The sequence below is a fragment of the Sinocyclocheilus anshuiensis genome, unplaced genomic scaffold (assembly GCF_001515605.1).
Source record: "Sinocyclocheilus anshuiensis isolate Anshui unplaced genomic scaffold, SAMN03320099.WGS_v1.1 scaffold128, whole genome shotgun sequence".
Classification (NCBI taxonomy): Eukaryota; Metazoa; Chordata; class Actinopteri; order Cypriniformes; family Cyprinidae; genus Sinocyclocheilus; species Sinocyclocheilus anshuiensis.
This window is the reverse complement of record NW_015555710.1, coordinates 62,890-76,334: the sequence shown is the minus strand read 5'-3', so window position 1 is coordinate 76,334 and position 13,445 is coordinate 62,890. Positions and strand designations below refer to the sequence as shown.

At 35.0% G+C, this 13,445-nt stretch overlaps 1 protein-coding gene and 1 pseudogene across 7 annotated transcripts in view; both read left to right on the top strand.

The window, feature by feature from the left end:
• Positions 1-3,148: 3,148 nt before the first annotated feature.
• LOC107671906 (RNA-directed DNA polymerase homolog) lies at positions 3,149-3,902 on the top strand (annotated as a pseudogene).
• Positions 3,903-6,629: 2,727 nt separating this feature from the next.
• Positions 6,630-13,445, top strand: part of prom1b (prominin 1 b) — a 35,253-nt gene continuing 28,437 nt past the window's right edge. For all 7 annotated transcript variants that reach the window (XM_016464917.1, XM_016464916.1, XM_016464919.1 and 4 more), the window contains exon 1: positions 6,630-7,182. In XM_016464917.1, the coding sequence (XP_016320403.1) occupies positions 6,933-7,182 (250 nt within the window). In that variant the 5' untranslated portion in view covers positions 6,630-6,932. The remainder of the gene's footprint in view (positions 7,183-13,445) is intronic.

Sequence of the window (13,445 nt, the reverse complement as noted above, 5' to 3'; positions counted from 1 at the left end):
TTTTTTCTTCATTCATAATTTCTCTATTTAAAAATGTCCCTTCCCCTCAAAAGACTTTTAATTTGAAATATTACCATGTTCATTGTCAGTCAGATGTGTCAATTACAGATGTGTTCCGCAGATTTTGTGTTTGTATCTTTTGAGTGAAAGCAGACAAAATACCGTATCACTATTTTATTTATTTATATTTTTAAGAGAGTTGCTAATTTCAGTTTAAATGCAGGGTTTCCAGTAACAAAAAAATAATGTGTTTTGCATCGTTTGAGGTAATGACCTTTTAAAAGGCCATTGTGATACTGTGATGAAATGCATGCCTGTGATATGTGGATTGATTGAAGTGCTTGATAAGTCGGCATCTGAATGAAAGGATCATAGATTTTTACAAGACAGTCGCATGGAATCAGAAAACTGAAGTACAGTATCATAACGTGATTTGCCAGCTAATATGAAGGAATGAAATATTTTCCCTTTAAGGATGGAAAGTCTGTTTTTTTCCCCGCAAACTCTTATTGTGCATCTTATTGTACCAAGAGTAGCATATCAGATGAACAATCGTACATTGGTGCTGATGTTGGGAGCAGATGCTAAATAGTCAATTACCAACATTCCAAAAGTCAGAATCTTGACCAAAGCAACGTTGAATATACAACCTTTTGCTAATATCTTGGGTATATTAAAAAAAAGGCCGGTTGACCCCAAATAAACCATTTTTACAAGTCAATAAGCATCAGAATCCAGTAATGTAAGCTAATAACAATGAGCTTCATAATAACCAACTTATCAGTCATCAGTGACATTTGTGAAAGCCCATGATTAGTAATAATGGATCATGTATAGTGCTTATTGAACTTATTGGAGTGCGTTTTCATCATAGACAATAATGTTTTCTACATTTGCTTTACATAACAGACCACACTGTCTTAAAAAGTAGTTTTTGTGATCCACTAATGTTTCTTAGTAGTACGGGAGGTTAGAATTGAAGTTTCTTTTTCTCAGTAATGGCAACATGTTTTGTATTTCTGTTTTTTTTTATTTATTTTCATTTTTGACTGATTTTGGAATTTGTATCATGTATAGTGCTTATTGAACTTATTGGAGTGCTTTTTCATCATAGACAATAATGTTTTCTACATTTGCTTTACATAACAGACCACACTGTCTTAAAAAGTAGTTTTTGTGATCCACTAATGTTTCTTAGTAGTACGGGAGGTTAGAATTGAAGTTTCTTTTTCTCAGTAATGGCAACATGTTTTGTATTTGTTTTTTTTTTGTTTTTTTTCATTTTTGACTGATTTTGGAATTTGTATTTCTTGTATTACAAATGTGTGGCTGTAATTGCTTTGCTTTGTAATACCATTCAATCTGACAATTTACACTCAAGTCAGCATGTCGACAGTCGGCATAAGGCTGTCATATTGTGTAAGGTGCTCAGTTTTTCAAAAACAAAAGGTTGATTTTAATTTATGGTTTAGAAATGTATTAAGTGAAAATATCAACTATGCCAAGGAATTGTTTACCCTCAGTTATCAAACTAATGCAAACTCTGAATCACACTTTTCAAAACCTCTTCAGAAGCATTCACTGGACTTAAACTGCCAAAATGATATCAAAGAGCATTTCTTATCGTTTTTGCATTTGAAACACTGATATTAGGAATACTTCTGCTTATTTTTGAAAGAAAGAGACCATTATAAGCAAATGTTTGGCTTTGTTGTGGTTTTCAATGTAACTGCTTGTGCATTCCCATAGGTTCAGTCACCTTTGGACTCTTGAAATAAGGCTAAAGCTTGACTGCACTGGATATGGATCAGTACTCAACAGGATGATTTTGCTGGACAGAACCTTTCTAGTTCATACTTAAATCCATTAATTTGGAAATACAAAAAAAAATAAAAATCCAACCACTCAAGTTCTTCCCATACTGCTGGATTTCACTGCTGTTTTTTTCTCACTGGTCAATATCAGTTTGTAGTTTTCTGTGTTTTTTTTTTTTTTTTTTTACCCAGATCTGCTTCAGCATCCAAGGTTCTAACAAACTTTATTTCCTGTAGAAACTGAAGAGGAATGACAATGTCAAATCTCTTATATGGGATGTTTCAGAGACAGAATTGAGGAGAGGAATCAGGGCGTTGTGTTAATTAAAGTTTTGTTGTTTTGTACGTTTGTTGTTGTTATTTGTTTACAGTGGATCCCTAATATACATTTTCATTTATTGTTTCATAAGACACCAGATGTGAATTTTTATAATGTTTCAATACTCACCCCCCTAAAATTATAAAAACATGATATGATTATTAACTATAATATTATATCATATAGTTTTACACTTTTGATTTTATATATATATATATAAAGTGTCATATATTTATACAATAACATAAATATTAATATACAAATAAACTTGTATTTCTGTAATATTTGCATCATACTGTATACGTCAAATCAACCAAATTTCAAAAACTTCCTTGGCTCAAATTTTTGATTTTGTGAATATTTTTTTCTAAATAAAGATAAACATATATATTTATGGAGCAATCCACTATTTTGTAGAGGGGGGTCAAAGTGGCAAGATTTGGAGTTCAATTACAGGGGAGTAAAATGACATTAGAAAGATTGCAGCATCATTATGTTATTTTTGCACAGAGATTGGTAGGTCTATTAGTAAAATCAGTTGACTTTAGTAATCTTTGTTGCATTATGTGCCAATGGTGACCATTCAAAAATGGGACAAAGCACTTTTCAAGTTTTTTATTTGAAGTTTGCATGCCTGTAACTCCAGAAATGTGTATATATATATACAGTATCTCACAGAAGTGAGTACAGTGGCGGAGGCCCTGTTTCGTATAATCTCCCGAGTGGGAATCCCGAAGGAGATTCTCACTGACCAAGGCACGGCGTTTATGTCACGTACAATACGCGAGCTTTACGAGTTATTGGGCATTAAATCGGTCCGCACCAGCGTCTATCACCCGCAAACAGACGGTCTGGTGGAACGATTTAATCGCACGTTGAAGACCATGATTCGGACATTTGTTCACGAAGACGCCAAAAATTGGGACCGGAGCAGAATCTTCAGAAAGGCGCTCTGCGCTCTTAAGGAAATATTACCACTCCGCTCCCTGCTCCGCTCCGCTCACATGCTCTGCTCATGCCCGGTCGAACGAATCTCATCCAGCACCATATTGAGATGGAATCGGGCGTGGTAGTACGCAGCCGGCCGTATCGGTTGCCGGAACACAAAAAGAAAGTGGTTCAGGCAGAATTAGAGGCGATGTTAGAGATGGGGGTAGTAGAAGAATCCCACAGCGATTGGGCGAGCCCGATAGTTTTGGTACCTAAAACGGACGGCTCGGTTCGGTTCGGTTCTGTGTGGATTATCGCAAAGTGAATGCGGTGTCGAAATTCGACGCCTATCCAATGCCGCGGGTTGACGAGTTGCTGGATCGGCTGGGCGCAGCTCGCTTTTATTCGACACTGGACTTAACCAAGGGATATTGGCAGATCCCCTTATCGCCCTTATCCAAAGAAAAGACAGCCTTCACGACGCCGTTTGGATTACACCAATTTGTTACCCTTCCTTTCGGGTTGTTCGGGGCACCGGCCACTTTTCAGCGGCTCATGGACAGAATCCTCCGCCCGCATGCCGCCTATGCCGCTGCCTATCTAGATGACATCATTATTTACAGTCAGGACTGGCAGCGTCATATGGCGCATCTGCGGGCTGTCCTACGAGCTCTGAGAGGGGCCGGGCTGACGGCCAACCCGAAGAAGTGTGCGGTTGGAGGTCAGGTATCTGGGCTTCCACTTGGGTCATGGACAGGTGCGTCCCCAAATTAGTAAGACGGCGGCAATTGCGACCTGTCCGAGGCCCAAGACCAAAAAGGAGGTGAGGCAGTTCCTGGGGCTGGCAGGACATTATAGAAGGTTTATACCTAATTATTCGGACCTTACCAGCCCGCTGACTGACCTCACTAAAGTGTGTGTGTGTGTGTGTCTCTGGAACTTAAACATACAGAACCTTAAAAATTAAGATGCCAAAAGGAAAGTTTGTTAAGATCCAATATCTAAAAGGGCAGGATATCTTTTACTTCTGGAGTTACAGGCATGCAAACTTTGAATAAAAAACTTGAAAAGTGCTTTGTCCCATTTTTGAATGGTCACCATTGGCACATAATGCCACTAACACAACACATCATGCCACATCTAACACAACTAACATTTTTTTCTTTTCTTTTCTTTTCTATGGCAGGACACCTCTAAACATCACATTCACAGGTGATGTCCTGAAAACATTGTTCAAACACTCATATTATAAAGCATAAAGGTACAGAGACCTCATGAAGTTCTAATTTTTTGCACATATTTTTAATAAAGTGCCTGGTTGCACAGCCACTTAGATCAATAGATTGCTTTCTCAACAAAGCTTTAGTGATTCAAATGGAAAAGAAACACTTGAGAACCTAATATTTACTGTTACACTTTTCACTGTATGTCTTTTTATAAGTAATTTAAATTATATTGAATATTCTTTTAACTGTCCTCTAGAATATAGGTTAAATTTGTGCAGATCCTAACAGTCACTAGAACTGTCCGTCACATTCTGGTTTGAGTGGCGAATGCATGAGGTGATGGTGTTGTCAAGGACCTAATTAAATCCATCCTCTGTGACCCCAGGCCAAAAATAGTTGCCTAAAGATTATGCAACACTAAACTCATCTGTGCTAAAACCATAGAGATCTAAACACTAAACCGATTGTGATTTTGACTTGAAATGTGTGTAAAATTAGATCACAGAATGAATGAATACCACTATGAGACAAGTCTATTTAAAACTGGATTAGAAATCTCAAATAAATCTCTAAAAGGCTCTCTAATGCCGAGTTGATGTTGTCTTTAAAAAAAAAACAGATTTTTTTGTTTCTATATTTACTATTTAGTTTATATTTACTATTTTTAGCTTTCATAACAGTAGCATGCTTGAATGAACAAAGCATACTGTCACAAATTGCTTTGTGACAAACAAAAACTTTAAAGGGGTCATATGATGTTGCTAAAAGAACATTATTTGGTGTATTTGGTGTCATGAAATGTGTTTATGCAGTTTAAGGTTAAAAAAACACGTTATTCTATTCACATAGTCTACTCTACCAGGATCAGGAAACAGTCCTACTTCTTTATGTACCATGAGCTTGTAACACTACAAAGAGAAAGGAAAAATTGAAATTGCATCATATGACCCCTTTAATATATATTTTAATAATTTTACCATGTTTCTTCAGGTATTTAAAAATTCTAAGAAATTGTATCCAGGTTTAAATTGTATTTTGACTTTTAGACCCCACCACTTATATAAACTATGTCATTTCAAAGGTATGTTATAATTACCAGAAATACATGTGACTGTAGTTGAATTCTGAGAGATTTTTATCATCTCAGGGTATGATACATAATATTAAATATTAAAATAATCTCATTTTTAAATTTATTTTTTTTAGATAAGAGCTACAGTTTAAAAACAATGAAACAACTGTGTTTACGGATAAAGACCAAAAGAATTTAATCATTATTTTTCCGTTTTACTGAACTTTTAACTTCAACGTGCTCTATCATACACTTTGAAAGCTCTTTTTTTCTCTGTTTCTCTGTTTCTCTGAGATGTGCATGTCGATTTTGGTTGTGCTGACTGACAATACAAAATGTGGCCTCTTTCTCTGTCTGTCTTTCACTCTTTGTCCCTGTTTGTTGGTATTCATGTCCATGCACACACAGCCGCACAGAGGCTTTTCAGCTGTTCCAACTGTAGCTGTGGGACATTTCAGTGAAGAAGACCATCAGCTGTCTTGGCAGAGTCCGAGTTGCTGCTTTTCTGCTCATTTGACTTTCTGACTGCATGAAAGAGAATATTACTGTGTATTTTTGTAAACAACGACTGATAGTTAAACTTTCTATTGCTCTAAAGCTGTGACCAGTAATCATAAGTTATCATCATTCTTTGACTGTTGAGTCTGATAACCACAGTAGGTCTAAGAAATTAAAATATTCTGTGAAGTACATATAAAATAATTCATAAATGGAACAATGCCTTCATATCTGTGTAATTTCTATATAGAGCAGAATAAAGAATAGAATACAAATAGAAAAAAAGAATCTAAAATAAAGAGGATTTATAGCAGTTATTATATGATATGATGTTTAACATCTAATTAACCTTATGAAATTGTGATCAACCAATGCATGGATAATCATTTCATCATTTTATGATGCTTTTTACAATTCATTTGAATTTGTTCCAAATAAATAAACCAGAAAAATGCATGATAAAACATGGAAAAAGAGTTCTGTGACCTTCATACAAAATCATGCAAGTTGAAATCTGTTCATCTACTAAAATCTGAGTTTTAATAAAAATCTACCTTTTAGAAGAAAACAGTGTCCAACGTTAGAAGCATACACAATTGGCTCATGTCTGCAGTTACTGACAGTATTGTCAGTTTGGAATTGTGTCTGTATTGTGTAAAATGCTGTAAGCATTTCGGCTTCTTTCATAGAGGAAAGGAATGATATACTTTGACTTGGCTTGACGTGATTTTCATCTAAAGCCATCTCCAGTGCGCGTGCACTAAGACTGCACTAGACAAGAGAAGAGCGCAGCGGGAGGCGCAGGTCAGACAGACACGCAGCTCATCCTGAGCTCTCCAGAACGGAGAGATGTTTACCATGAAGCCATCAAAAGGAAACGGGGAATAAACCCATCAGCTGGAATATATTTTTTTCATTATTGATTTGTTTTCTTTTTTTCTAATTTGTATTTTTGATGTCGAGGACTAGAGAGCATTCCAAACAAACATACGTTTACCTCACTTTATCTCTCCTCCACTTTTCGTTCCCTCCCGTTATATATCAAAAGCACCCCGCGTAAAGGACTGATAGACATGTGGTGGAAAGTGGGGCTCGTGCTGGTGATGTGCTCGGGTCTCACGAGCAGCGAAGCCCGAGAGGAGCACCGGGATTCGTCTCCGCGCAGCATGATGCTGAGAGTGCCGGTCGAAACGTTGGACTTTGGCTTCGTGCCGTCTGTGGTGTACGAAACGCACGCATATTACGAACCGGGTCCCATCGGCGTTCTTTTCCACGTGGTCCACGCGTTTCTGTACGTGGTTCAACCCAACCCTTTCCCGAAAGGTGAGATGCACACTGGCTTTGAGAACGCGCAAAAGTTTTCCACATTCTTGCGCGTGTATTTGTGGGTCAGTTTCACATGGCAAACGTCCGTATTCTTACAGAAGTGTGTTGTAGACTTTAGATAGATGAATATCGCAACTGCATGCTTTAAAAGTACTTCTTATGGCATCTTATGGCAAGCCGTTTTAACATTTATGTTTCTTAAATCTAATCTTTGGTAACACATTACACGTAACGGTATCATTGGTTATACTTTATTTGAAGGTATCCTTGTTACAGTGTAATTATACATTTAAGTACGGAGTAATATTAATTAACTACATGTACTTACTATATGGTTAGGGTTATGATTAGAGTTTGGTTTAGGGTTACTTGCATGTAATTATGCATAACTAATTGTCATTATAATAGTACATGTAACATGTGTAACAAGAACACCTTAAAATAAAGTGTTACTGTAACATTTTAAGGTGTCCCTGTTACAGAGGAAACACACAAGTAAGTATTGAGTAATATGTATAACAACATGTATTTACTATACACCAAAAATAACTGAAATAATTTTTGGTCAGAAATAGCTAATAAATTTCACAATTAGTTAAGAAGAAACACAAATAGTATTTTTTGTAAAACATACTCCAGTAATCTTTGTTTTATTTGCAACTTTAATAAATTAGTAAATAAATAAGTTGCTTGTAATTGTACATCATTTACTGTTATTACTAAGACATATAACACTTTAACAAGGACACTGTAAAATACAGTGTTACCTCTTTATATGTTAATAGTTGCCAGTTTAATTAACTAGTAATCTGAGTTTTAAATTCACTTGTTATTCATTATATACTAGGCCCACTTATTGCAGTAGTGACTTAATATGTATTCAGTTACCATGATACAAATTACATTGTTCCTGGTAACAAATGGTTAATAATGACTAGTATTAACTTACTTGTACTTTTTATTTGATATTAGCGAATTTGTAGATAAGTAGATATGAGACACTAGTATACATCTCATTTGTTACCTTCAATAAACTGTAAATGTGTAACTAATTGAACACATGTTCGCTACTGGAATAAGTACTAGTATAGAGATAGGCACAACTACTCAAGTATTTAGAAGTAACACCAATGATCAATTACGAAAATGATGATCATGCTTGACATTACTATCAATTCAAAATTCAATATCAATTTTACAGAAAAATTTCAAAAATATATATATAATTTTTTTTCATTTTGTGATTTGGTTATACTGCACATCACACATACACAATGTAGCACTTTCTTCCTGAATGGACCAGAATGCAATGGTTAGTGGCAGATTTGGTCAAGCCAGTCGCAGTTAAGATAATTACAGTAATTTGCAGGAAGAGCAGAGAAGTGTGCAGTGAGAAAACATAATGCCATCCGTTTTGATTTGTAATTTTGTAACAGGGCAATAATAATAATAATGATGGATATACAATAACAGTGAAGCACAAATCTCTGATTTACATAGACACATATTTTTAAAGAATCTGCACCTCTAACATAAAAGGTAATACTAGTTAGATTTAAGGAATAAATATTAAAATGGCTTGCCATAAATAAATGAATTGAAATAATGTGATATGATGTAATGTTATGCCTGGATGCACTCATAGATCCACTCATAATTCATTCATCATTTGCTTTCTGAACCTGCAGAAAGTATGGATATGTTGGTATGGAAATTATTACTAAACACAGGATAAGACAGCACTGGTTTTGATACTGTACTGTTTGTACTAACAGTAAAGTTAATTAATGCACAGATTTCCAGGTATAATTCAAAAAGTGATGTTCGGTTTATTCTGTGAGGTAATGAGGAGTGCATAGAGACCGGAATTATGTGCAAAATAGTGTTTGTCTCATATTGATATTTTTGTAAGTATCACCAATAATAATATTAAGAATTGTTTTGTGCTTTACAATTCTTTTATATATGTGTATTTGTGTATATAGTGTGGCAATATGCCCCACTATGGCAATAATAGTGAACATGTTTATATTTTATATAATATCTTATATTCATATTGTATCTATATTTTTAGACTTCATGGCATGTGCCTACACAGAAAGGACATTTTAAAAATAAACCTACCCTAAGAAACATTCACTGCAGACAAAAAAATGTGACAACTAGCCCTGGTCTATTTAAGGTCAGGCTGTTGGCAGGTGGATTTCTTTGTGAGGTCAGCATGTTGAGCATAGAGGATCGCTTGTGTATGTGTGTGTGTGTGTGTGTGTGTGTGTGTGTATGTGTTTTTAGAGTAGAATAGGATTGCATGGTTAAATCCCTGCTGCCTAACCAATTAGCCGATCTGCTCTATGAGTCACCTGGCCAATCAGGTAAACTGATAATCTGAGTGCCATATGCTCCAAAGGTACACGCAATGCAATATTCCTAACAAAACATTCGACCAAAAAAACAACCATTTTGCAATATTTCTGACCTTAACCCACCAATTTTAATGAAAAATATCACAATATAAGAAATGGGATGCCATTTTTAATCTGTAAATATGTGGGTGTGGATTTAGAGACAGACACACATCAAACACAAGCCACAAACAGATATTATTCCCTCTGCAATCTCTTTAGTACCGCTAAATCATTCTTTGCAGATTTGTAACTCCTGATTTTATAGAAAGGTACTTCTGATGTGGAGATGAGGCTGGATTACTGGATTAAACAGCAGTAACATACACATGGTTCAGGTTAAAGACCTATATAAAGCTATATTTCTCTATTCCGTCTGTCTGCAACTATTTTTCCAGATTAGTCACAGCTCACAGGTTTGAACACAGTTGGAGTGTGTTGTCTGTGAAGGAATAGATGGATTTATGCATGATAGACATAATACAGCTTAATATCACGACATTCATTCTATCTAAAGTCTGAGCTTTAATCCGGGGACTCCCTTCGTCTCAGCCCAGATAAAGCTTAATATCACTGATCACTGGATTAAAAAAAAAACAAAAAAAAACTGCATTGTAATTGAAGGACAGGAAGATCAACACCCAGATATGACCCAGTTATGCTGTCATTGTCTGTGTGTGAAGTGCTGTTCCCTCTGTTTAGACAATGTGTCTTTATTTGTCAACATGTTATATAATATTATACTACACTTCTTTCGAAGACTTCGACTGTTCAGTGTGGCTTGTTGTTTCGGTGAGAAAAAGAGGGAAGGAAGTGAGAGTGTGTGAATAGAGGGCTAAGGATTAAATAGGAGAGGAATGGGGTTTGGTAGAAGAAGGGAAAAAAAGGGGAAAGAAAGCATTAAGGGAGAGGGACCACTTAACTGCCCAACAGCAAGACCAGTGTAAGAGGATTAACCATATGCCATTATAACCAGTGGTACCCTTTCCTGTTCACACAGGATTTTTCTGGTTGCCTCTCTCTTTCTCTTACACAAATGCAAAATGTGAGATAAAGAGTTGCCATATCGCTCACACACACACACACACACACACACACACTGCTGCTCAGGAAACATTTCTTATTGTTATTAATGTTGAAAACAGTTGTGTTGCTTAATATTTTTGTGGAAAGCATGATACATTTTTACAAGATTTTTTAATAAACAGAAAGTTCAACAGCATTTATTTGAAATTGAACATTATATAACATTTGTAAAATTATAAATGTCTTTACACTTCACTTTTTATTAATTGAATGCATCTTTGCTGAATAAAGGTATATATATATATATATATATATATATATATATATATTATTATTATTTTTTTTATTTTTTTTTTTTACTGTACGTGTACGTTAAAAGTACCATTCATACTGACCCCATAGTTATATTTAATATCGCACTGATTCTTGAGAAGTGGGACAAAACAGGGTGCAATGTTGAAAAAAATAAAATAAAATAAAATCTTGTACTCAGACAAAATAAACTATATTGTTGTATCTTACATGTAAGCTACTGAGCTATGCTTTGATGCAACCTCCCAGCTTTTATCTTTTTCATCAAAATGTGCTTTTTACCTTGCCATCACTTATTTTGAAATCAAGCAATCAAGATGTTTTTAACATTTCAAAACACATTCTCGTGTTAGCAGACAGATTACATTTTCAGATGTGACCAACAATCCCTCAACAAATATAAAATATCATAATCAACTATTATCAAAATATTCATCTGACGGAGGTGACAGACCTGCCAAATCTGACGGTGGTGACAAAAACCTGAATTTGTAGTCATTTTAACTATCAAATACATTCAATCAATCAATTACTGTATTAAAATAAATACAACAAACAGTGAGTATGTTATTGTTTATAAGCTTTTATTCAAGATTCACATTTAAGCATTTTGATATATCATTGGAACACAAATTATCTCTCATCTCAGAACAGTATGTCTGCTTGTGCATCTAACAAGGTAACCTTTAAAAACGGTTAAGTGAAGAAATAAAACAATTAGTTGTTACCTCTATCCTTTTACATTCACCAGGATCTAAATATTCAGATTTAAACATCTTAACAAATGATCCAAAAATTATCAGAACACATATGATCAGAATACAAACAAACTGTATTATGTGTGGACATGTTTTATTCAGTGTTTTGTGTTCCCTCAGCCTTGTGTTCCCTGAATCTTATGTTCCCTCAACCCCGAACTCTGATAACAATCTATCCACAAAAGCAATATATGCTGTATATTTAGTCGTTATATATTATTAGTAAAGTTAAACACTATTTTATATTTAATATAATTAAAAATTATATTAAAAAATTTAAAACCACAAAAATATGATGACTTCTCGTTGAATGTCTACTCCGTCATTGGCCCGTCACCACTGTCACACAGCAAATCTGATGGTATTGACATCTGACAGTGTTGACAAATAAGGCATTTTTTTCACAAAACAAGTACAGTTCATGTAGTAGCCATTATGTTTTCTCTGTTGATACAAGATGCTAAAAGAACCTGCTTCAGGAGAATAAAATTATCTAAATATGTCAAATAATTTCCTCAGAAAGTGGAAGAGGGTGTTGACATCATGGTTGTGACACAGGACATATTCACATTAGGATTTAAAATATTCTAAAACTATAAAACTTGCCAGAGCCTGTCTGACACTGATGTACTCTGCAGAGGTGCAATGTGGCAAGGGGGTCATTTAGAGTGACAGCTGCCACTGATACCCTGATTTTATTACATTTTAATGAATGTCTAACAGTGTTGACAAAAAGTGGGGACACAACTTTGAAACCTTATGAAACACGCATGTGTCATTGAAAAACAACCTTGCTTTGATATGAGATATTAAGTGTTGCTTTTGATAAAACAAGCTCTTTTTCATCATTAAAATCATTTTTATCCATTTTATAGCATGAACCCTTCTCTGTGGACACACTGTTTTAGATGTAGTGAGAAGACAATAAGTGTCATAGATTTCATATAATAATGATAAAATCAAATTGAAGGGGATAATTGTGTTAAATACATTCTGTTATTAGCTCATAACATTTACAATTGAAAAATATTTTCATTTTTAAGCCTAATAGCAGTTACAATTGCTGTTGTAAAATGTTTTGTCCCATGTCTCAAGAATCAGTGATCTACATTCTATCTACAAGCATTTGGGAGACTGCAGAGGGAGGCATTATTAAAATGAGCTACCTCAAAGTGTTCTGTGATAGTGTTATATTGTTTTGACTGGGTGGGGATCTGTGACCTGTAGTAAAGTAGTGCTGCTATAGTTAGTGTTGTACAGTGCAGTCTTGGCCATGGCATTATATTTTGGATCATGTTGATCTCCTTGCAAGGTGTCATGGCAGAAAAAAATACCTGCTAAATTTAGTACAACTGTAAAGAAGCTTATCCATTTATGTAAAGGTGTTTTGGGGTTAAGTGTTTGTTTATGTTCGGGTGTGAGCATTACAGTTCTCAGTTCACTTCTGCAGTACACAGAATTGCCACTAGGGGAGTAGACGTTTCATAGACGACACTGTCTGTAACAATTTATATTCAATCATAATATCACTATACATGAAAATGCATTCTCTTTGTGTATGTGTGTGCATATGGATGCAAAAAAAGAGTATTGGAAATCATGCATACTCAGTGGAACAGAGGTCATAATGTTTGTTTGCTGTACTCTCTGAACCTCACTTTTGTTGCAGAAAACGTTCTGGATTTTTTTCATTAAAGGGGTCATATGATGCGATTTCAAGTTTTCCTTTCTCTTTGGAGTGTTACAAGCTGATTGTGCATAG